This window comes from Antechinus flavipes, chromosome 1 (genome assembly GCF_016432865.1).
Source record: "Antechinus flavipes isolate AdamAnt ecotype Samford, QLD, Australia chromosome 1, AdamAnt_v2, whole genome shotgun sequence".
Lineage (NCBI taxonomy): Eukaryota > Metazoa > Chordata > Mammalia > Dasyuromorphia > Dasyuridae > Antechinus > Antechinus flavipes.
Genome location: NC_067398.1, coordinates 312,979,164 through 313,005,403, shown reverse-complemented (window position 1 = coordinate 313,005,403; position 26,240 = coordinate 312,979,164). Strand labels below are relative to the sequence as shown.

The 26,240-nt window shown below is 41.0% G+C and overlaps 1 protein-coding gene across 1 annotated transcript in view; it reads left to right on the top strand.

Annotated features, from left to right (window-relative positions):
* The window catches only part of DNAI1 (dynein axonemal intermediate chain 1), a 279,043-nt gene that overhangs the window by 209,233 nt on the left and 43,570 nt on the right, over positions 1–26,240 (top strand). Inside the window, exon 13 of the mRNA XM_051965884.1 lies at positions 1,221–1,468. Within this exon, the coding sequence (XP_051821844.1) occupies positions 1,221–1,468 (248 nt within the window). The remainder of the gene's footprint in view (positions 1–1,220; positions 1,469–26,240) is intronic.

The window sequence follows — 26,240 nt, the reverse complement described above, 5'->3', positions numbered from 1 at the left end:
TCTAGCTCTACCCTTCCCCCACTTCCTATCCTCAACAAATGCCATTATTCCTGCTTCAGTTCTCATGAAACACTTTATCCCTTTCTTGTATCACTTATTACATTCTGCTTTGTATTGTGGTTATTTGTATACTTGTCCATTCCCCTCAACTAGATTAGAAACTCTCTAAAATTGGGCGGGTGCCACATGTGTCTGCTGAGGACAAAAAGACGACTTGAGTTAAGACTTTCTGCTTTTGATTCTAAGCTGGCCCAGACTTGGTGGCTCTCCTCAGCTGGATATATCTTTAGAGTACTGAAGACTTATAAGAAGAGGAAATACAATTACAGATTAAGTCTTTGTCTGAAAGAAATATTGTTTCTTGTTTAGTGCATTTACTAATATCTTAAAAAAAAAAAAAAACAAGTAAAAGAAATGGGAATAAATATTAGTATCCCAAAAATAATTTAAAGCCACAGGCTCCTGGGCCTGTAGGGTTAGTAAAGTCAGTGTAACCCCAGGGGTATAAATCCTACAATCTCCTTTCACTATCTAAAAGCATAAGAATAGAATCTACACACATAAACACAGAGGTACCCTCACAATTTCTCTAAATCCAGAGTGCTGTATCTGGCAGTCTCTGTGCAGTACTTGGGAAGGGTTAAAGATGACCCTCAAATATACCTAATCCCTGCCACCACCCTAATAATTACCTCTTCTAGGTAGTAATTGTTATTAGTTAGTCATTTCAGGGGTGTCAGACTCTTCATGATCCCATTTGGAGTTATCTTGGCAGAGATAACTGGAGTGGTTGTCCACTTCCTTCTCCAGCTCATTTTACAGATGAGGAAACTGAGGCCCACAGAGTTTATGACTTGCCCAGTCATGCAGCCAGTAAGTGTCTGAGGTCAGATTTGAACTCAAGAAGATGAGTCTTCCTGGCCTGGCAATCTATCCCTTGTACCACCTAGCTGGGGGTAGGCTTCTTTAGCCTCTCAGGGCATTTTCATTTCCAATCTCTTATTCAAGCCCTAGGAGATAGGTGGGGCAACTGCATCTCCTTTTAACAGCTGGTCAAACTGTGGCCCAGGAAAAGGTCACAGCTCGAGGTTTGGCAAAAGCAGCACTAGCCCTCAGGCCTCCTGACCCCCAGTTCAGGGCTCTCTGCCCTGCTATCTCTCCCTTCCTCTGGAGAAACCCTTTCCTTCCATCAGTTTCTAAATCCTGCTTTCTTGGCCTAGATGACTTCATGAAGCAAAACCGGGGCATGTTGCTCCTGTACACCCTGAAGAACCCCAGCTTCCCAGAGTATATCTTCAGCAGCGAGAGTGGTATCATGTGCCTGGACATGCACGTGGAGCACCCTTATCTGGTGGCCGTGGGCTACTATGACGGCAACGTGGCCATCTACAATCTCAAGAAGCCCCATTCACAGCCGTCCTACAAGAGCTCAGCCACCTTAGGAAAACACTCAGAGCCTGTGTGGCAGGTAAGCTTTAGAGACTTAAGTGAAAGGGTAGCTGGAGGAGGGAGCATAAACTAGGAGTCCAGCTAGGATCAGGCAAATGGGCAGGCTTGAGCAGGGGAAGGCTGGGGCACCTGTCTTTGTAGATCCTGTCTTTGTAGATCTCTCACTTTTTCCCACTGCCCACCCATAGGTGAGCCATTGAGAAAAGACTCGAGAGATTTATCTGGATCATAATGGCTGTGCAGCAGCTGACCTGTTGATAAAATTCAGTGCAAAGTATTCCTTCCTCTCCATTTGGTTTTAATGACTTTTATCCAGAGGAACCAATTTCCCAAGTCTTCAGTGTGAGCTAATGACCTCAGCATTCTTTGTGGATTTTCTCTTGACAGTTTCTTCAGAACCCTAATGGAGGGACCCCTGAGTTGTGTCCATAGAGGCAAGCCCCATAGATTCCTAGTAACCTCTGTTTTTGTTTTGACCTGGTCTGGGCTCTTTTGTCAGAAATGACAAGTGGAAAAGCAGGTTCATTCATGGATCCCTCAACTAACTGGTCTAGAATAAGGGTTGTATACATAGCACCTCCCAGATGGGATATTCCCTTAATTTATTTATTCTCATATGTGGGAGTGGGGTTCCCAGGGAGTGACTGCCACTTTGGATGCAAGGGTAGCTTTATATGTGGCTACTACCAAAACTATAACTCAAGAAGACACGATTAGCTCTTACCAAAAGGATTTATTAAAACAGGGGGAAACACTGCAAACCATCTCCCTCGGATCAGAAGTGACTCTCCCATATGTACATTCAGCGTTTATGTGAAAAGTGAGATCTAAAGTAGAGCTTAGTAGTACTGAGCCATAGAGGTAGGATACACATGTAGCAAAGGCAGCTCTCAACTTCTGGTACTTCAGGATCTAGAAATCTCTCTCTGTATAGCATCCTCCCACTTTTCCCATTGGATGTGATGTCTCTGCTCTATGAATGCTCTTCTGGATTCCCAGGAGGTACTCCACAATTCAACTCATAATTTCCAGGGCTAGCTTTCTCTCTTAAATATGTATCAGCTCTCTTCTGTGCTGCCAGGGGTCCCATTCCTCAAATCTAATCCTTCCTTCTAAGTGATTGCCTCTCTCTATCTGTGTTTGTCAGGAGTGTGTACATCATCTCCCTTAAACATTCCTTGAACTCAAACCATAAACTTTAAAAATTCTGGATGAGCTGTCTTTCTCTGAGCAAGTAGGTGCTAGACCTGGTGTAGAGCAGGCAGTAAAGAAATCTTCCCTTTTTCTAGGTCTTATTCCCTAAATTCATTCTGGGTTGTAATTCCCTGGAACTATTCAGGGTTTAGTTATTTAAAACACCCAAAGGAGTGGCTAATTTGTTTGCTCAATCTCTTTGTTCCTTCTCAGCCTCAACCAGAGAGGTGTTTGCACCTCATAAAGGTGTTAACACCTCATTACCTCATCTGTGTGACTATATCAACTGAGTTGGGTCAGAGAAATCACATCCTTCCTCCCTTACACATATCTCATAGAGTAATATTTCATCATCTCACGGTCATCAAACTGAAAAGAATTTAATATCTTAACATAACCTCTCATGCAAAACCTTTAGAGAAACATTAGCTAAATTAACCTTATCTAGTGACATATAATAAGGAATACTTTCCAGTAGCAGATGCAGTTTTTCTTCATTTTGTCCAGACCCTTAAGGTACTCCAGCTGGGCCTTTGCTTTCTCAGGGGCTGCCAAAGAAGCAGAGGGCAGTGGATATTCCTGTTATGAGATAGAAGGAGGTAAAATAAGGTTTTAAAAACCTGGTCTCTCCTTCAAAGGACTGTCCTCGCTGGACAAAAAACCATGGAAATGGAATGGAAGGGGAAGGGAAGGAAGGAACAAGAGTGATGTTTGGGAAAAAACAACTAAATTTGTAATCAAGGGATGTAGATTTGAACATTGACTCTGTGGTTTACTACTTGTGTGATTTTTAGGATTACTACTGAGGTTATTTTCATTATTTGAGTCATTTGTATGTTTATCCTAAGCTACAAATTTCCCCCATAGTCCATGTTTTTGATAGTTCTCATAAAATAATCCCTTTAAAACGGTTTGCTTACTTAATGGAGTTTAGCCTGCCAGGAACTCCTTTAGCTGGAGCACCAGATTCAGAGGTCAAGGACCAGTTTAAATCCCAACTCTGCCAACTATGGACAAATCCTCACCTCTCTGAACCTCATTTTCTTTATCCATAAATGAAAAGTGTGAACCAAGAGGTCTCTGCAGTCCTTTATAGTTCTATATCTTATAAGAAGAGAATAAAATAGGCTACAGGTAAGTACCAGAGAAAGGAACTGGACCAAGATTCCTGGTCCAACTGTGAGCAAAGGACTTGGGAACCAGTAGACTGTCAAAGCAAAGGTATATCAATTATACTACTATTCCCCCTCTTCTTATGTGTGTCTTCAAGTAGCTCTGGATGAAGCAGTGGATCAGGGAATGAATCTGAGTATGACCTCTGTGTGTCTGAGACAGATGGGGAAATCAGTGAAAGGAATGACCTAAGCAGGAGGAGAAAAGAGTGCTGGGATTTTAAAGAAGCTCAGATTACAAAGTTCAGCCCTTTTTCTCTCTGATGAATGCTTATTTCATCTAACTATTTTTGGCCATTGTAGAAATATCAAGACTCCCTACCCTATCCCCCCTCTACCCATTCCCTAATGGTTGTTTTTGTTTTGTTTTGTTTTGTTTTTTACTTTTCCAGTATCTAGATTCTCCATCTCTTTTTAGGAGTTTAAATACAGATATATGACAAATCACAGCAGTATCATTACAAAAAAACAAACCTCAAATGGGGTCATGAAGAGTTAGACACAACTAGTCAACAAAACAAATTAAGGATTATAAAGCACTTTCCTCACAATAATTCTCTGAGGTAGAAAGTGCAAATGTAACTTTACAGATCAGGAAATAATGACTCTATAAAGTTCACTAACTTGTCCATGATCAGTTAGCCATTACTTGGCTGAGGCAGAATTCAAGTCTCCTGACCACAGCAAGCTATCTCTTACCAAATAAAGACCTGCTCTCAACTTGTTACAAAAACAGTTCAATTTTGCCTTTACATTTTCACATTCTAACGCTTTCCAGTGTGAACACAGACTCATTGGAGCTCCTATGTATTGAAGAGCAGTCCTTATTCGTTTTAAACCAAGTGGCATAGTAGCAGAGAGAGCACAAGAAGACATTTGCTAACTGTGATCTTGGGCAAGGCAAGTTACTTTACCTCTTGTACTTCAGTTTCCTTATCTGTAAAATGAGAATAATAATAATAGTGCCTGCCTCTCAGAATTGCTATAAGGCTAAAATGAGAGAATGTGTATAATGTTCTTTGTACTCCTTAAAGCACCATGTAAATGTTAGTTGTTATTATTAGCTATTAAATGTTAAGCTTTATAAAGCATTTTCCCCACAGCAATTCTGTGAGTTAGATAGTATAAATAGTATTATTCCCATTTTACAGATTTGGGAAATGAGAAGTTAAGTGACTTGCCTAAATTAAGTGACAAAGCTAATGATTCAGGATTACATCCTGGGTCCTTCTGTCCCTAACTGTAGAGGCATATAATTTTTCCACTACATAAAACATGTCCAGAGGAAAGTGACCAGGCCAGTGAAGGATAAAATGAGATAATATATGTAAATTGCTTTACAAACTTTAATGTGCTATGTAAATGTTAGCTGTATATTATTAGGCCTTTAAAAAGCATTTTCAAACTCTATCCTATAAGGCTGGGTTAATAGAATTAGAAATTTGAGCCTGAAAGAGAAAATTTGTTGGGGAGGAATTTGGTTAGGGTAGAAATAGAAAGGATATGATCGTCTTCTTCAAATAGCTAAAGGATTTTTCTGTAGAAGATGGATTAAATTTGCTGGATTTAGGGAGGACGCTCTAATAATTAGAGCTGCCCAACAATGGAAAGAGCTGCCATGTAAATTACTGAGCTCCCTGTCACAGGAGATGGCCCATCTGCCAGAAATGTTGTAGAAAGGATCCTGGCATTAATAATTAGCAAGTATTCATTAAGTCCCTATCATGTGCCAAGCCCTATATAAAGCACCTGGGATACAAAAAGAGCAAAATATAACCCCTGCTCTGAAGGAGCCTATAATCTAATGGGTGAGATAACATGCAAACAAATAAATACAAAGCAAGCTTTATGTAGGAAATAATTAGCATAGAGAAGACACTGCCTCAGGAGGAACTGGAGAAGGCTTCCTGTACAAGGAGGGATTTTTCTAGAGATTCCTTGGCCTCTGGTACTGTTTCCCACTCTCAGATTCTGTGCTCCTATGCTCCTACCTGTTCTATTGTCCTCACAAGAATTCTGGAAGAATCAGAAGCACTCTCAGATCTGAGATGGTTTGTTGAGTGAAAATGTTGTAATTACTGGAATACACGGCTAGGTTGGGGAGCTCTTGTCCTGGAGACCCTTTCTAAGGTCCATCCCAGTAATACAGAATTTTATCATTTATACCATTAAAACCATTTAATTGGTTTAGAATGTGGGGCTGTTCCTTTGATATAGCAAGATTGGCTCGAAGGTAGCTGTGGCTAATGCAGGGGCTCCACACAGCATCATTTCGCTTTTCCCACTGTATCCTAAGGGACCTCCTGGCAGATCTATAGCATTAATGAGCCTTCCTTCCATGCTCTCTGCTCACTTATCCCACAGAGTGGACCACAGGAAGTTAGACCACAGTCATTCATTCCTATACAAATTGGAAAATAATGACCTGACTTCTACCCTTCATTCATGCCTTTATTTTTCCCTCTCAATCTCTTTCTCTTTCTCTCCTTCCCATGACCAGCCATCCTATGAAGTAAAGGGATCCAGACTCTTAAAAGTCAAAGCTACTGCTTTCAATCATGCTGAGAACAGTCTGACAGAATGGAATGTCGTGTCCTGTTGGCCTTTTTTGTCCCTGGATCTCTGTGCTGATGGAAGACGAAGAGTCTACTCCTAGGGGCTTTCTATGGGTAGAGAGCATCTCTGCTATTTCAGGCTTACAAGGCAAAACAGAAAGCTTCAGACTTTGCCCTAAATCATTTCCAGTTTCTGACCTTCTTTGGGTACTAAGAAAGTAAAAGCAGGAGAAATCCAAGGTACCATCCCTTCAAATCTAACTCTCTAAGTCTTCCCTCAATCTCCTGGTGTATTGATCCCTGTGCTGGGCAGGACTTTGGGGAAGACGAAGGAGAAGCTGAGGGAGGCCTTCATTGTCTTAATAGAGAAAAAAGGCAATATGCAGTAGAGAACAGTGAGATTCTGTCTGTCAGCTGCCAGTGAGGGACTCAAACATGGAGCGTTGTTGGAGTTTGGAGGGAAGAGAGGGCAGAGTCGGCTATAATAGTCAGCCTTCCTGAGGCTTATGAGACTCAAGCAAGGGCTTGCCTCAAAGCAAGCCGAGGAGGAGAGTGGGAAAGAATTTTCCTGATTGGGAAATCATTCCTCTTTCCCAGAGGTGAAAAGAGATTGTATGATATCTCCAGGTACATCAAGGGCTGGAGGGATGAACTGGGAAGTTGTGTCTCCCAAGTATCTCACAGCACTGGTGGCTGAATTTCCTTTTCAAAGTGATTTCATGATTTCACCTGGTAGTCAAAATAGTCTGTGAGGTAGGTCAGAGAAATGGGACTGTGTATCCATTTTACAGTTAGGAAAAGTGAGACTGGGAGAGAGAATTATGATATAAGTAAGAAGCTCACCATCATTTGAAGGATTCAAGGAGTGACTCAATGGCATCTGCTGGGAATATTATAAGTAGTGATTCTTGTCTGCATGGGATAGGAAGGTGAAGTAAACTTGTAAGGTCCTTTTCAACTCTATTCTTTGATTGAATATAAATAAGAAGATCCAACATTTCTAGTGTTTAAAGTTTGCAAAGCTCATTTTATTTAATTTGATGAGGTAAGTTCTATTCTTATACCCATTTTACAAATGAGGAAATTAAGGACAAATTATTATAACTTTCCCAGTATCACAAAGCTAAGGGGTGTCAGAGGTGGAAACTTTTCTCTTAATTCCCTGCCAACATTTATTTCATTAGATCCCACTGCTTCCAGAGCAACTAAGAAGCTACAACTCAGTCTGAGATCTACAATCCTCATAGAATGTCACCCACAAACTCCCCAGCACCTCAACCCCAGGAACTACCTGCAGGGGTAATGGATGGAAGATGCCATAAAGCAGATTTAGGCTTGATATCAGGGAAAACTTCCTTCTTACCTTAAAGCTAGAGCAGCCCAAAAGTGGAGGGGGCAGCCTTTGCAGGCAACAGAATTCTTCCCCGTGAAAGTCTTCAAGTAAAACTTCAATTCTTTTGGAGTATGGGTTGGACTTCATGAACAGCCACTGTGGTCCCTTCAAATGCTGAGATTCTGAGCTTCTTACCCCAAATTCACCCCAGCTCTAGCTTGAGCTCACCACTTAAGCTTCATAGGGAGAAAACTGTTGTCAAAGCCAGAAAGAACCAGGATCGTTCCTGCTTCTGCTTCATTCTGGCTCTGTGACTCTAAATAAGTCAACCTCTCAGTGTTCTAGCCAACTCCTAAAACCCACTAGTAGACAGAAATGGTAGCTACCTGCATCAGTAGAGGGAATTTCCAGTGAAATCAGAGGCCCAATCCATCTCCCTATCCTGGCTCGAGTTCCATGAAGCTTTCTGCCTGATCATTTGGCTCCTGAACAATATCCAGAATTAAAAACTATTGAGAGGTCTGGGTCTGGCACAGGCATTGAACCAAGGTGCTCTTTTTAATTAATGGAAACTGGAGCAAATTGCCTTCCAGTCACATAAAACAATACGCCACCTTCTCTATCCCTACTATGGAGATAGAGAACAAACCCCATGAGGCTCCATTATGCAAGCAGGGCCCCTGAGGACCCTTTCCCTAACTGGGAGGGTGATTCCCCAAAAGTGGGATAAGAGATACAAAATGCCTTAAAGCCTCAGGGGAGACTCCAGAACAAATGGGTCCCGAGGTAAGAGGGCTTTATTGCCCACATTGCAGGCCCCTTTCCCAAGCCTGTTGGCTCTGCTCCAGAAAGGCACAGGCAGGAGGGACTGAGAATGGGAGAGGGCCTACCATGTGGGACTTCAGGGCTGGGAGGTTTGGGAGGGGGAACAGTGCCAGCATCTCTAGGCAGCGGCAGGGGGCGGGGAAGATTCAGGGACCTCTAAGGAATCTGAATCCAAGCCTCCTCTTTCCCAGTGGGGCCCCAAAGGTCCCAATGACCATTCCAGAGTCACAGGGCCAGAGCCCAAGTCCACGAAACATTGCTGCCAGAGCCAGTCACATCACAGCAGAGGCAGCCTGGCTGGGAAGGCCTGGGATCATCCATCATCCCTCCCTGGGTTCCAGTCTGTGTGTATCCCATTAGCTTCTTGTTTTCCAAATCTGGTAGAGAGCATCGAATGACAGATCACCAAGGCGGAGAAATCCGACATGGAGAAGACATAACAAGTTTACTTGGCTTTCCCCCAGGACTCAGGCCAGGATGCGGGCTAGTCCAGGCTGAAAGTGCCGGAGAGAGAAAGTTCCTCCTGTTTTCCCAGGGAGACAGACCCCTCCCAGAGGAGAGGGCTAACTGCATTGTGGCATTTAAAGAGCCCTGTTGTCTCCCCTTCAGAGTTGTCTCTGGCATCCTGCCTCGGACCATCCCCACTGAGTGCCCCCCCATCCGGCGCCAACACACGCGTGCATCTGTGTCCCACCCTCCAGTACTGACTCTCCTTTCACCTGGCTGTCAAACTAATCCCTGCCAGGGGATTAATAGCTGATAATAGCAAATGAAGTTCTCCTTCCCCTTGGCCTCTGCCTTTTAATGGAGGGGGTGCCTCTGGAAGATGAAAAAGAATCGGAGACTCCAGTTGGATCAGCAAACAGTGATGAAGGCCTACTATGTACAGGGCACTACAGTGAAACAGGGTGTCCCCTTCTTGCCAGCGACCCATCACACTGGGTGGGCTCTTAGCAAACCCCCTGAAGCTAAGTGTCATGATCACGATTTCTTCAGTGACACAGAGCTATATATTCTGCTTCTCAGTTTACTCCAAAGAAGTAAATCATGTTACCTTACCAAGAGTTTGGGCCTACGAAAGCAGTGAGATCGTGAAGTGGATAGATGAATGGCTTTGAAATTGAGAATATCCTGGTCCAGATCCTGCTTCACATTTACTAGCTATGTGACTTGAGCTATGTCCCTTAACTTCTATCAGTCTCAATTTCCCATCTGAAAAATAGTGACCTACCTCACAGGGTTAAGTGAGGACAAATGAGATATTCCAAGTGCTTTGTAAACCTTAAATTATTATACAAATGTTCTCTCTTATTATTATGACATTGCCCAGATTCACTCATTGCCTCTGGCCAGAATGGAGCAATTCTCCCATTTTCCCACACTGACCTTTTCTCCCTACCCATTTATATTTAGACTCCAAAATGAAGCCAGAAAACATACTTAGTCTTTGTTTAAAGTCTTAGCTTTGGGTCCTGGCCTTGCCTTCTTCACACATCAACCTTTTGAGTCGTGTCTAGGGAGCATCCCTATTTGTTCCACTGGTAGAGACCTTAGGTCATTTGATACTACCCTTGTCATTCACACTTAGTCACTTAGAGAACTGAATCTGTTTTGCAGCTTAGGACATTTTCTCTCTCAAAACATCTCCCAAAGGCATAAACTTATTAGGGTTCCCATTCAAACCCTAGGATCCTTGACAAGAGCATATTGTTGCTAATTTTTCAGAGTTTGATATCCTGTGCTTCCTATGGATTCATTCTCAGGACTGACTTGAATCCCTGGGATTCATGTATCTAACCTTCTTCACTTGGCACGATATATTTGGCTCTCAAAATGCATAGTCAGGAGTCCCAAGCATAGATGACCTTGTCCACTGTAGAACACTGATCTTTTGCCAAAAGAAGGTCTAGAGGAGAGAGGAAGCCCTCAAGTCAGCTCTCTAGCACCCCACTCTGAAAGACCTTGGTCACTGGAATATTTTTCTGCAGAAGAATTGAAGGTTTGGGTCACCTCAAGAACTTTTAGGCTGTGTTTACTACCCAATAGAGTCACATATCATTTCTAGTTCAAGAATTTGGAAAATAGGTCTAACGTGGGTTTTGATGCCATCAGTAAATAGGTCTTAGGAATTCCTTTATGCCTTCATCTCCACATTTTCCCCCCTCATAGCCTTACTTCTCCTCTCCACAATGCCCTTAATTTTCTTAATGTTCCCCTCCTTCATGTCAGGAAAGTCCTTGAAAGACCTCAGCTGAGACCTCAGATGCAAGATGCTCCTTTTATTCCTTCCAAATTGCTTTTCTTTCACTCCTCTCAGAGCCCATTCCAAACATTTCCTTCTCTCCTCAAATCTCCCATGGTACCAGCTTTTCCAACTTTTTCAGTGGAGAAATCTGCTGGTTTCATACTCTACTGAGAAAATACAGACCATTCATTTGTGAGCTTGACATTATCCCCCATTCACTCTACCTTTACCACAAATTTTTGTTGAAAAGGTGGCCCTTTTCAACCAAGCCAACTCCTCTACGTGTATCCTTGATCTCATTCTATCTTCCCCAGCAGAATACTCCCACAATCATCCCATTTTTCTGATTTTCCATCCATTCCTATATAATCTAATATCTCTAATATTAGATTATGTCTAATCTCATTTCTGTACTCCTTCAGTCTAGTGATTTGTTCCTTCTTTGCTATATTCAAGAACATCAAAGCATCCTCCTTGCTCAAGTAACCTTCATTAAGCCTGCCTACTATACTGCCAAACTATCATGTCTCCTCTCGATGGATCTGTGACTTGATTAGGAGAGGAAGCTCCTGAGTGAATGAATCTCTTCTTTCAGCACAGGTAGTCACCTTCACATCTTTTCCTGCTTGTCTGACCACATAGTTATCTTTGCTGTTTTATCATCGCTATCAGTCCCCTTAATTAATGAGTGCCCCGTTCTCTCTCTTCCTTTCCCAGGATGTTCAGGGCCACTGTTCTCTTTTCTCTATATACTATTTCATCTGATGACCTAGACAGATCCCACTGGGTTTCATTATTATGTCTTTGCTGATGCTCTCAGATCTACACATCCAGACCTAGTCTTTCTTCTGAGCTCCAGTCACCCATTTTTTGGATGGGTGCCTTTTGGATATTTCAAACAGATATTCTCAAGATATCTCAAGCTCTCAACGTTTGAAACAAGCAATTCTCTCTCCTTCTGAACTTCTTCCTTTCTGTTGAGAGGACCATCACTCTACTCATCCAGGTTATAAATCTTAGAATTATCCTCAACCCTACTATCCCTCATCCCTCAGAACCAATCAGTTGCCAAATATTGTCATTTCTACTTCCATAACATCTCCTTATTCACACAAACACCACTTAAGTTCAGGCCCCAATCACCCACCTGCCTGGAAAACTGCAGTGGCTTCCTAATTGGCATCTGTGTCTTAAGTCTGTTCTCTTTCTAACTTGTCTTCCACAAAGCTTCTTGGGAAAATAGAAGAGAAAGTAAGACCATGGCACTTTCCTAGCCCATAAATTCATCTATAAAATCTTCTGTTTGACTTCTCAAGCCCTTCACAAACTGGCTCCTACCTTCCCTTCCCTTATTATGTATCACTCCCCTTTCTACAAAATTACCTTCTTGCAAGAAGATGTAGCTCATATACTGCTCCATCTCCCACTCTTTGCTCTGGATGTGTCTGGTGCCTTCAATGTATTATCTCTTGATTCTGCCTCTTCAAGTTCTTATTTGCTGCAAGACTCAGCTGAAGTACCACCTTGTGCACGAAGCATTTCCTAACCCCCAAATGCTAAGCCCCTCTCCCTTCCAAATTAATTTATCTGGTCTTATATACGTTATATTTTATACATACCTATTTATCTACATATCGTCTTCCCTTTTTGAATGTAAGCTTCTTAAGATACAACAGGGTTGTATCAATTTTGTCTTTATAAATCCAATACCTGGCACGTGAAGTGCTTAATAAATATTCTTCGAGTATTTGATTTGTTCACTGATAAATTCATATACAGGTATTAAGAACTGGTTGATTTTTCCCTTCCCAAAATGTTAGTAGGATTTATATCCTAAAAGAAGAGACAGAAAAGTATAATGAATAACCCAAAGAAATGAAGTTCTAACAGTAGATTTTCAGGCACTTTCTTAGACAAAAGTGCTCCTCACTTCATATCACAGACTGAAAGTGGCCACCTTTCAGGGAGAGTCAGATTTGAATTGTTATCTTTCTAAATCATACCACAAGATGTGGGAATCTATTCTTAGTATTCTCAGGGGTAAGGTCATATGACATAGATATTAACCCTTGATTTAGCAGATTCCCCCTCTCCTCTCCAGGGTACCTTCCTCTTCTTTCTCTAGGATGAGTGAGGGACAGGACCTAAGACTAACTGCCTAGAGGCAAGAAGCTTTCTTTAACACCTCATGTTATTAGTAGGTTCAGAATGTGAAGGGACAAGACTGGTGGGAGAGTGATGAAAAAGAAACCTCTGCTAAGGAGGGCCCCCAAAACTGTCTCCTCTCTCTTTTTCCATGCTCCTCCTTCATACAAGCTTCTGGCATCTGTTTCCAAGAATGTTGGATTGGCTCTGAATGAACTCTGAATTATCTGAAATGTGTTTTTCCTCATATATTATAGTGCAGGGAGTGCGGCTGCAGTCCCAATCCTGGATCCTCACTGCCACTTAGATGTGAAGTCTTTGTTCCCATATTGAGAACGTTTCCTGGTACACAAAGTACAAATACCCTCATTAATGCACTTTTCAGGATGATTGATTGATTCCTTGAACTTGGCCTTTAAAGGAGAGAACAGAGACAGGGTGCTATTGGAAAAAGAGCCAGAGCACACAGAACAGAAGGACTACATGTGGAGGTTGGGGTCAGATCCCTGAGAGGGAAGAGAAAGCCTGCATACCCAGGCAGGGCCCTATCTCCATAAGCTCTTGGGAAGTTATGGGAATGGTGACAAGAATGAAGGAGCTGCTGGCAGAGAAACCTCCAGAGCAGGAGTTCCTGGACCAAGCCTCCCAGGACCATTGCAGAAGAAAGCAGAAGCTGGAGCCAAGGGACTAGATCACAGTATGGACAAGCAAACCTGAACTTTTGCTTTTTACCATCCAGGCATGAATTTATCAACCCTGAATTCATTCTTCTCTTTAGGGGAGTTGCAACCCAGTCATGAAGTCTGGATAGTTCCCTAGGAAATGTTGCTTGTCTCTCTAGCAATATTGAGTTCATTCCCCTTTTGGAGGGATCAGCCAGGTCTGGAGAGTCTAGAGGCAATGGTATAGATGCCAAGAACAAGGTGCTCATCAGAGCCTCTTTAGGCTGACTGTCTCAAGGCTGGAAGGACTTTTTTTCTTTATAGAAGGAACCCTCAACCACAGGATAGTGTTGTGGGTCTAGAGGACTCTATAGGCATCCATGGAAAGTAGAAACCTATCAGAAATGGAAGGAACGTTGTCTTGGCTATGTATAGACTCTGGATGCAAGTGCTTCAAGTTTTAATATATTTTTGTTAGGTTATATGATCTTGTGTTTCTTGTATTGTTACACTATGTACTTTCATGAGAACTAAGGGACATTTTTTCCCTTTTTTAAAAAAAAGACCTAGAAAATGGGCTATAGAGATTCTGGATGGGGATATAAGCCTTCTCCACCAAAGAGAGGAAAAACTGAGAGACAGAGACAAAAAGAAATTCAGAGGCTGTGAGAGATTCTCCCAATATTGAAGCTGCCTTGAATAAATCTAGAGCTTCAGTTTGATACCACAGGCTACAGCAAATTTAGGTGTGAAAGGCCAGGACTCCTGCAGTTTCAATTTCCTCCTAAACTCTCAGCCTCTAATTCTGGTAGCTGCGACCACATTTATGACTAGGCTTTGAAGCTTTAGTCTCTTGGTCCAGATATGCTAGGTTTCAGGAAAGTGCTTTTAACTAGGAGACAGAGACACACTCTTCTACCTCTTTAAATTCTGAAGAACAAAAATACAACTTTGTTAAAAATGGCTAACCATAACAACTTCAATTATTCATCCCTATACTGCAATAGATGACACAAGATCCAGTCCTTTCCTCACTAATCTTCAGTGATTTTTAACTACTGCTTAATCCAACCCTGGTTTTCCCTTCAAGATTAAGAAAGAACCCTTCAGCTTCATCCTGAGCCTTTTTAAACCAGGAGTTATTCCCTGGAAATGGAGCCTTGTCCATGGCTCTGGTACTTTTGGCCCGTTTATAATGGGAAACCTTTGCCAAGAGCTTCCTTCCAGCCTTTGATTTTCCTTTCTCACAATCAAAAATCTATTCATTTTGCTTAAGCTGTTAAGCTAATAACAGGAGGAGGGAGGAAGGGAGGGGAAAGGAGGGGGAAGAAGGAGGGAGAGAGAGAGAGGGAGAGAGGAAAAGAAGGGAGAAAAGAGAAGGGGGTAGAAGGAGGAAAAGAGGGAGGGAAGAACAGGGAGAAGGAGAGGGAGAGGGGTGGCTTTGTTTGGCCTTCTAGAACTGGAACCTGGTTTCATTCCTGTGCTATGTGATCCCTTTTATTGCCATCTCATAACAAAGAGATAAAGGAGCAGTCACATAGCATTGTAATCCAGTAATTTCATGAGCCTCTCCTGAACTTAATGCTTCTGACTGACTGCTTTCCCTAGCCACCCATTTTCTTGCCAACCAGCTTCTGAGTTCCTTAAAGCTCCCTCCCCACCCTGAGCTCACTCCCCATCCCCAAATCAGGTATCTAGTTGCTAAGTGTTCTGTGAAATAAAATTTCCATTCCGTGTTTAAGCTTGCTCATTAAACACTTCTCTTAGTAGCTCCCCTGCAACTTAACAGCCTGGCCTCTGGCACCGCCCGTCCCCTTTTAAAGAGCCTGTGTCCCATTCCATAGAATATAACTCTTTAAAAAAAAAAAAGAAAGAAAAGAAAAAGCAGATACATTTAAACAGAGCACAGCAAGGTTTTAAAATAGAGATATAAAGTGGTTTCTTCACCCCAGGTCTTAACTTCACACTCTCTGAATGTATAATACTCCCTTTTCCCAATTCTCTGTGTTACTGAGCAGACAAACTAGGGTCAAAGCTGTCTTGAAATGTGTCCATCCAAATGGAAAATGCTTTTCTTTCAACAATATCTTCCCCACTTCCTTTTCTTATCTGACTGCTGACCTAAGAATAGTCTTAATTTGTTGTTGTCGTGTTGCAAAGTGAATACTCTCATGGGATTTAGAATTGAAAGGGACCTTAAAGATCATTCAGTCATAGAATCATAGACTCAGAGCCAGAAAGGACTTAGAAATCTATCAGGTCCAAACTCTCCATTTTACAGATGAAGAAACTAAAGCAAAGTTAAATGACTTACCCATGGTCATACAGCTGGTAGGTATCAAGAGGCAAAATTTGAATTCAAGTCTTTCTGATGTATGCCCTATCTACTCCACTATGCTCTGTCTCTGGGTTATATTTCCTAGGCTGGGGTAGTTGCATGTTAACACCTGGTAGATAGCACATTCAGAAATAAAGACAGTACAATTCTACTTGGCCATTACTATTATTTATTCTCCCTTTTGCTTTATACATCTGGTCTCCTACTCTTCAACCTCTGCTTTCTCAACTTTCTCTCATTCCTCTTCCCCTTCTCTTCTTCTAATTTCCCTTTCCCTTCTTTCATCTTTTTGCTGAACTTCTCCAAACCTTTCCCCTCTCCCACTTAATCTACCCTTCTTTCTAAAGATGATTCGGCCACTGCCATTCTGTAAGTTCTTAGAATCAAGATTCTTCCAAAAGATGTGAGAAATAAACTAGGTTTGCCTTGTTCCTTTGCACGAGTCATTGGTACCTTTAATAATTCCTTCTTCACTAAATTTTAGATATATACATTAGTCCTTCTTTCTTGGTCCACCCTCAAGGATCTCCTGTTTGTGATAGGCACTGAGGGAGGCCCCAGCTACAAATTTCCATTATATGACAATCAGCTCAGGACAAATAACTGTATCCTCCATGTCTCCAAACCTACAAGGGGAATTGGGCCAGAGAGTGCTGTAAGCTCAGGGCAACCCATCTCCACTACAGAGATAATGTAAAACGTTCCTTGTATCATGCTTTCTGTCCAGACATGTTTTAGAAGAAGCATCTTAATAATTAAGAATGTTTATTATGTCTTCCTCCTTATCTATATGGTACTTTGCACATTTCAGAATCTTCTCTTAACTATTATCTGTTCTGCTCCTCACAACTCTGTGATAAAAACAGGGCAAGTATTGTTATCCTCATTTAGTAGATTAGGAAATTTCCCAGTTACCCAGGAGAGGGCTTAGACCTAGTCTTTCTAGAGAAAAAGTGGCTCATACTTTGTTGTCCCTGAATCAGTGCAACCCTGCAAGATGCTTGGGGAAGAAAAGCATTTCTTATGAAAGAGAAGGAGGTTTGTGACCTTTTATTAGTCCCCTTGAGAAGATATTCCAGCCATTCTTCAGGTCTAAATTTTTAAAGGATCAGGAGAAGTGGTCTCTTTAAGGTATGATAAAGAAGTAACTCTTTGCATTTTCAATGAGAGCCTAATTGACTCAAGAATATAAAAGACACTTTGCTTTCTCTAGTTTCCTGCATGAATTTAGGCAGTCCAGCTGGCATGTCAACTAGCTTACCCTGTATTTAAACCAATGGTCCTGTCTTCTGAAAGCAAGTGGATCTCGGCCTAGACATACCTTCTGATGGGGAATGAAACAAAGAGGAGGGGAGGAAGGCTAGCTGCCTGTGGGTTCAGGAGTTAGGAAGATTGCATAGCAAAAAAGATGTTGAAAGGGGGGGGGGAACCCAAGAAATGTCTTGGTAGAGAGGAAAAAAGGCAGGCTGGACAGAAGATTCATTTTGTCACTTTTAAATGTGGTTTGTCTAATTCCCCATTCATTAGTCTGTTTCCGTGAACTCAGGCCCAAAATATCCAGTCACACCCCAAAAGTGACACAAGATGAAAGGGAAGGGTGACAGGAGTGAGACGGGCAAACAACAACAAAGGAAGGCGTCAGCAGAGAGGAAAGGGGGAGAAGGTAGGGGGAACAGAAAGGAAGAGGGAGAGAATAAATGGAGAAAGAAGGAAAAAGGAAAGGCAAAGAAGGAGGAAGGAGAGAAAGAGGGAAGGAAGAAGAAGAGAAGGGGGGAATAAGAGAAAAGAAGAGAAAATAGGGAGGGGAGGAAAAGATTTGAGAGAAGAAAGAGGAAAGAAAGAAATAAGAGAGGAAGGAGAGAGTTAGGAAGTTGAAATAGGAGAAGCCTAGGGAGAGTATTCATCCCTAGTCAGTTGGGATAATTTCCTTATATTGGGCCTTTTGTCAATAAAATAAGAAACAAAACTCTGAGTTGAATAACTGGACCAGGTTGAACAGAGCAATGAGGCAGCATCAGTATCCTGGGAGATATGGCTCAATGTCCCCTAGGGCAGGGAACTAAGGGAGCAACACCACAACAAAGCTGATGGGGCTGTTCATCTGAGAAAGATCTGGCCCTCCTTGGGCCTCCTTGAGCCTCCTTGGGCCTCCTTGGCCCTTAAGCTAACCTTCCCCAAACCTTCCTGGTGGGCTTAGAGAGAGGGCGACTCAGGCAGGAGGTCCAAGGCCAACCATACCAGTCTTGTGGGTACAAGGTGCTCCTCAGAGCAGGCTTGTGTAACAGCCTGGGGATTTTAACTGAACACATTCTCAATATAAGTCAACTCTTAATGTGGCAGCCCCTCCCCAAAATGCAACCATGGTCTAAAACTAACCAAACACCCAGTGTCCCAAACTGCCATTTGTCCTGTGCCTCAGTCAGCGCGTATTTGGAATATTAGGTTCAGGTTTTAGAACATGAACAAACTGGAGTTCTCCATGTAGAGGATAGCTAGAAGGTGAAAGGCCTAGAAACCATGTCTGTTTGAGACAACTAGAGGAGCCTAGAGAACATAACCCATGTCTATGCACCAAGCCCAAGCTACAACGGAGGAGGAATAGCAGGAAAAAGAACCAAGTATTTACAGAAAACAAATGCAAGAATAGCTACCATTTTATTCCTGATGTTTACTTGTTTTCAGTGGTGCTTGACTCTTCATCACACCATTTGGGTTTTTCTTGGCAGAGATACTAGCGTGGTTTGCCATTTTCTTCTCCAACTCATTTTACAGATGCAGGAACTGAGGCAAACAGGGTTAGGTGCTTTGCCCAGGGTCACATAGCTAGTAAGTACCTGAGGCTGGATTTGTACACTTTTGGCTCAATGTTCAATCCACTGCACCACGTAGCTGCTCAGTATCATTTATATATTGCTTTTAGGATTGCAAAGTGTTTTACAAATGTTACTTCATTTGATCTTTATTCTAATCCTTAGATGTAGCTATTATTATCTCATTTTATAGATGAGTAAACTAAAGCACGAAGGGGTTGAACGATATGTATGAGATCACACAGGTATTAAGTGGGATTTGAACCCAATTCTTCCTCTGAGAGATAAAATTTAAAAGGACCAGAATAGGTAAATAGTAGAAGAAAGTGGAATAATGTTGAATATTAAAAATGTGAAGTCATGTGCAAAAATGTGGCAGCCCTTTTTGTAATGATGAGGAACTGGAAACAGTGGATGCCCATCAACTGGGGAATGGCTGAATAAATTGTGGTATATGAATATGATGGAATATTATCATTTTGTAAGAAATGACCAGCAGGATGATTTCAGAAAGGCCTGAAGAGATTTACATGAACTGATGTTAAGTGAAGTGAGTAGAACCAAGAGAACATCATACACAGCAACAAGATTATGTGATGATCAACTGTGATGGATGTGGCTCTTTTCAACAATAAAGTGATTTAGGCCAATTCCAATAGACTTGTGATGGAGAAAGCCAGCCACATCCAGGTTGAGGACTATGGGAAATGAATGTGGATCACAGCATAGTTTTCATCTTTGTTGTTGTTGTTATTGCTTGTTTGTTTTTTCTTTCTCATTTTTTCCCCTTTGATATTTAGAAGAATTGCACATACTTAATCTATATTGGATTACTTGCTATTTAGGGAAAGTAAGAGGTGGGGAAGGAAGAAGAAAAATTTGGAACACAAGGTTTTGCAAGAGTGAATATTGAAAACTATCTTTGCATGCATACTGAAAAGAAAAAAAAGCTATTATTATTTTAAAAATTTTTTTAAATGTGAATAAATCCAGGAAGATGAGTAAGCAGGATAGAGCATGGTGAAGAATATTAGGGCAAAGATCAAGGCTGAAATAGAACTAATACCGTATTAGGGTATAGATCACTGGGACAAAAAGACAAAATGGATGAGGAGGTGGTAAGAAAGATCACAAGCTCAGCATTAGAATATAACATTACACATTGTGGGGAGATACTTCAATTATCCAGGTATCAATGGTGCTTTCTCCCTTCCAAAAGCTGATAATTGCCTAACTTGCCTTAATAATAATTTCAGCCTTCAAAAGAAAGAAAAGCAATAACAAAGCAAATACTATTCCAGATCTACTTTCTATCAACTGGTGGAATGGAAATGAAAGTCTGAGCAAAAGTGACCACCCAAACTTAGAATTTGTGATCGAGGGAAGAGAAGGTTGATCAAAGTCTGACATGCCCTAGATCTGGGGAGAGCATATTTCAGGATTCAAAGGCTAGGGAGAATGCCACATAGTAAAACTTCTAGAGGGAAATTCAGTCCAATAGAGAGTGATTAAGAGGAATGGAATGGAATACTGTAAATCCAAAGAGAAAGAGCAAGAAAAGAGGTAGTTGTTTAATCAGTCAATCAGTAAGCAAGAAATTATTAAGCACCTGCTATATTCCAGTGCTAAGTAATAGGGATGTAAAGAGAAAAACCAAGCAGTGTCTGTTCTCAAGGAGCTTACTTTCTAATAGGGGAAACAATATATACAAGACATGCATAATGCAAAAACAAGGAAGAAGGGAGAGGCTCTAACAGTTCCGGAAATAGGTGGTACTTGAGTTGAACCTTAAAGCAAACAAAGAATTCCAGAAAGTTAATGATTAAAAAGAAGGGAAAATGAGTACAAAGACATGAAGAGAGGAGAAATCATTATTAAGTGCCAGACTTTGTGCTAAGCACTGGGGATACAAAAAGAGGCAAAAGATAGTTCCTGCCCTCCAAAAGCTTACAGTCTATAGTAGAGACAATTTACAAACAAAGCTATATGTTATATGCTTAGGGGCAGATAGGTGGCATTATTGATAGGACCTGGATTCAGGGAGACTCATCTTCCTGAGTTCAAATCTGACTTCAAACATTTACTGGCTGTATGACCCTGGGAAAGTCACTTAACCCTGTTTGCCTCAGTTTCCTTATCTATAAAATAAGCTGGAGAAGAAAATGGCAAACCCCTCCAGGATCTTTGCCAAGAAAATCCCAAATGAGGTCACACAGAGTTGGACATGACTGAAATTACAGGAAAAAAAAAATAGTTTAATGTATGGTAAATAAGAACTAAGAGTTGCGAGTCACTGGAATTAAGAAGGATTAGGAGAACTTTCTGTAGAAAGTGGAATTTAGTTGGGACTTTTTTTTAATTTAAATTTTATTTTATTTAATAATAACTTTGTATTGACTTAGTTGGGACTTAAAGTCAAACAGGTCAGTAGCTGGAATAGAGACAGGAGAGCATTCCTTTCTATGCTCAGGGAACTTACTAATCAATTTAGATATTTTAAAAAATAAGTGCAGTAGATGGAAGTAAGGAAGACTGTAAAAGAAGAATGCAAAATTGTGGCAAGATCCTTTAGGAATAATGTCAGTGGTGATAAACTCAGAACAAGAGGCTGATTCAGAAGCTAAGGAGAGCAGAAAGGATGGTTTGAGTTTGGGAAAAAGAGAAGGAAGATCAAAGAAAGATTGAGGAAGGATAGAATGATGATAATCAACAATGTAAAAAAGAAAGAGCTTCGTAATTCTTATTTTACTTTTTTTCTCTGCCAAGGAGAATGACCTTGCAACTGTACAGGATATAACAAGTGACTAATAGGGAGTGACTAGCAATACAAGTAGGGCAATAGTAACAAAAAAAAAAAAGCGCTAGCTGCCCAGAGGGAAGCTCGAGTCACCAAGCCTAGATAAATGGCATGCTTTAGAAACTGGCAGCTGTGATTGCCTAAGCCGCTGTTAGTGATCCCTGAAAGGTTGGACAAATAGGAAAGGCACCAAAGGAGTGGAGACGGGAAAATATGGTCCCAATTTTCCAAGAAGGGAAGTGAATGGAGTCTGTAGACTCAAGGTCGCTGAGCTTGACTCCAATTCCTGGCAGAATTCTAGATTTCATTAGTAAGGGGATGCATTGTGAACATATAAAGCCTCGGCCACAAAGATCCAGCCTGGTTTTCTCAAGAACAAGTCTTCATCATCTGGCTACTGATCTTCATGTAGTGCTTTAAAGGTCCCAAAGTGCATGACATGCAGAATCTCATTTGATATTCACAGTAGCACTGTCAGAATGATGCTACAGGTGATACCCCCATTTTGCAGATGAGGAGACTGAGGCTCAGAGGAGTTAAATGATATGTCTATGGTTACACAGCTAATAGGCATCGGAGGTAAGGTTTAGGTCTTCCAGTCTCTGCATTCCAGCACTCTATCCCATTTTCCATGCTGCCAGTTTTCTTTCTTCTTTCCTTCTTCTTCCCTCCTTTCTTTCTCCTTCCTTCCCTCCCTCTCTTCTTCTCTTCCTTCCTTTCTTGCTTTCTTTCTTCCTTCTTTCCTCCTTCCCTCCCTCTCTTCTTTCCTTCCTTCCTTTCTTGCTTTCTTTCTTTCTTCCTCCCTTTCTTCCTTCCTTCCTTTCTTAATTTTCCTCCCTTCTTCCCTCTGTCCCTCCTTCCCTTCTTTCCTTTTTTCATTTTTTTCTTTCTTTTTTCCTTCCTTCCTTCCTCCCTCTCTTTCTTCCTTCCTTCCTCCCTCTTTCTTTTTTTCTCTCTTTCTCCCTCCTCCTCCCTCCTTCTTCCTTCCCTCTCTTTCCCTCCTTGTCCCTGCCTTTTTCCCTCCCCCCCTTCTCTGTATCTGCCCCCCTCTCTCTCTCCCCACCAAACTGGAGGAAATTCTGTTAGTATAGCTTACCTTTATTCCAGGAAGCATTTGACAAAGTCCTGGTGTTCTTGTAGAAAAGAGGAAGATAGTTAACCTAGAGGACAGTACGATTAGGTTAGACTCAAAGGAGACTCCTTAATAGAGGCAGCTGGCACAATGGCTAAAGTGCTGGGCTTGGAATTGGGAAGATCTGAGTTCAAATCCAGCTTCAGACACTTCCTAGCTGTATGATCCTGGCAACAAGTCACTTAACCCTATTTGCCTCAGTTTCCTCCTCTGTAAAGAGGATAACAGCACCTATCTTGAAGGATTATTGTGAAGATAAAATGAAAGAATATTTGAAAAATGCTTAACACAGTACCCAAAATGCAATTAAAGCATTTAATAAATGATTATTCCATTTCCTCTTAATGATTCAATGGCAACTTAGAAGGAGGTCTTTGGTGGAGAATGTCACGAATCTGTGCTTATCCTTGTGTCTGCTAACATTTTTGCAATGATTTAGATAAAAGTATAGATAACAAATCTGGGAGGGACAGCTAGCACCTTGAAGCATAAAGTCAGGACCATTATGATCTTGACAAGTACTTTAGAACAAAGGGACAAATAAAACATCTTACATGTGGATTTTAAAAATTCACTTCACAAGCTAAAATAAAGGGTGGGACAATTCATATAAAAAAGATCTGGAGAATCTTAGTGGACTGCAGATTCAATAGGAGTTAACACAGTATAATAGGAAAGAAGGAGGTTGATAACAATTTTAGGTTGTGTTAAGACAGTTACAGTGTCTAGCACTAGGAGGTGATAAGTCCCATTGAACTCTCCCCTGTTCAGACCACATATGGAGCATCTTGATCAGTTCCAGTAGCCACATTTTTAGGAAAAACATGAATAAGCTGGAGATCATCCAAAGGAGAACAACCCAGTTAGTGAAAAACCTTGATTTCAGGCCAGTTGAGGAAAAGTTTGCATGAAGGGAAGATTTTAAACATGAGGAAGAGAAGATAGTTGTTTACAAATATTTGAGGAGCCGTCCTTCAAGTGTTTGGGAAATTATACTCAATTCTTCTTGGTCCCAGAGGGTAGTTTACATGCAATAAGTGAAAAATTGAAAATCACAAAATTACAAATACCCAGAAGTGGTACAAGGAACTGCTAGAAAAAGTGGAAGCAGTTTGCAATTTGGTTTTTAAAAATTTGACCACGATCTTATACCATACCTTATAAAAAGTTCCCAATGGATCCTTAACTTAAATATGAAGTTAGAGAAAAATGGAAGGAAGGAAGCTTCACAATCTAGATAATGTTTCAAAACAAACAAAAAAAAAAGTGATCCCAAAAGATAGACAATTTTGATTACATAAAATTTAGAAACTTTAGGATGAACAAAATCATCAGAGCTAGAATTAGAAGAAAAGTATACATTGAGGGTGAAGAAAATGGCAAACAACTCCAATATCTTTGCCAAGAAAACCCCAAAAGACTCAGACATAACTGAAAAATGATAAATAGCAAGTACACTGAGGGAGAGGGAAGTTTTTGTTATAAACCCTGATAAAAGTCTAATAGCCAAACTATATAGGGAATGAACAAAAATTTGTAAGGTCAAGGGAAAATACAATGGATAAGTAGTCACAGGATATTCATTCATTTCTCAAAACTGAAAACAATTAACAGCCACATGAAAGACAATTCCAAATCATTAATGATAAATACACATAGAAAATGATTTGGAGGTTTTGCCTTACATCAAGGATATTGACAAAGATGACAAAAGATGGAAATAGTAAGTGGTGGAAGGGCTATGAAACAGCAGTCATACTAATACACTGTAGCTTGAGTTGTGTGTTGATTTAACCATGTTGGAAAGCAATTTGCTTTTTTTAAATAGTTAAAATGTTCATATTGGCCCAGAGTCCCACTATTAGAAGATATACATACATATATATATGCATATATATATATATACACACACACACACACACATAAGCACACACACTATGCATATGCATGATATATGCAATATACACACATGTACAGATACATATATACACAATGCATATATGTACATATGCATTGTGTATAGATACACATGCAATGCATGCACACCTGCACGTGTATATTGCTATGCCTATTGCTATGCACATGTGTGTACATGCACATATATGACTGCCACATGGATTTATATATGCACACACGTGCATTTGTATGCATGTGGACAATACACTATAGTTGTGTGCATGTATGTACGTGCATGTAAATTTGTGCAATGTACCATATATAGCTGTATATCATATATATATATTTATACCAAATATATGTGTTTATAAATGTGTATGTATGTAGGTGTGTATATATATATTTATGTATATATATATTTATGTATATATTAAAAAACATATCCATACACATGAATTATATGAATTCAGTTCTATCATCCCAAGTCTTTCCATTGCATTATGAGGTACAATCATATTTTATTATATCCAAGTACAATTTGTCCAGCTATTCCTCCCACTTTGTTTCTGCTACTTCACTACCATAAAATTTGCTACTAGTTTTCATCCTAGGGAAGTCACTTAACTTCTGACTGCCTCAACATCTTCAACTTTAAAATAGGGATCCTAGCAACTATCTGTCAGGATCAAATGCAATATATTTGTAAAGTACTTAGCACAGTTAACAAAAAGATCATTCCTTTCCTTTCTCTGTTTACTTCCTCAGAGGGGTTAGGCCAGAAAACCTAATTAAAAAAAAAAAAAACTCCTTATTTCCACCAGCAGCACATGCTTAGGCTATTCCTAATCTCCATGAAAGAAGACCCCACGTTCCCTCTAACCAGCTTCCTCTACCCCATATGCCTTTCATGAATACATTTCATTGCCTGTATATCCCCACCCATTCTGTGGTGGAGACCAGTGCCCAGACTCTCATTTCTGGAAAGTGCCTTCTATACAGACAGTCTGGGAATCTTCAAGGATGGGAAAGTGGGGAGCCTGAAGAGTGAGGAGACCAGGAAAGCAGGAGGACTCAAGGTTAGAAAGCTGGCCAGGCTGTGGGTGAGACCTGACCCAGAAAGCTCTTCCTCAAGCCTCTGCAATTGGAGCTCTCTTGCAGTTCTTTGGCATCATAGAAACAATGAAGCTCAGCACGCAGCTCCTGAGAATGTTTAGTCAGAGCAGCTGGTGCCTTTGGATGTCCAGGATCTCTGCCTCCCAGATAGCTTTTTTTTCTCATTGGAAGGTTTGGATTTGTCATTTGTCCCGATGGTCTAGCACAGTACCTGACACATAATATGCTCTTTTAAAATAGTTGTTAAATTGAACTGTTCACAAAAGGCCCTCTAGCAGTTTAGAAACAGCAGTCCAGAAGCTTGGGCTATTTCAGCCTTTACACGCTGGCTTTGTTGTCCAGTCATTTCAGTTACATCTGCAGTGGAGCCATTTCTTTCTTCAGCTCATTTTACAGATGAGGAAACATAGCTAGTAAATGTCAGAGCCTAGATTTGAACTCAGATCCTCCTGACATTAGATCCAGAACTCTTATCTCCTTGCACAAGGATGCCTGTCATAACACTTGCCCTGGTTGTGGTTTGTAGTACTTGCTCCAAGTACAAATCTGTCTAATCACAGGAAATTAACTTCAT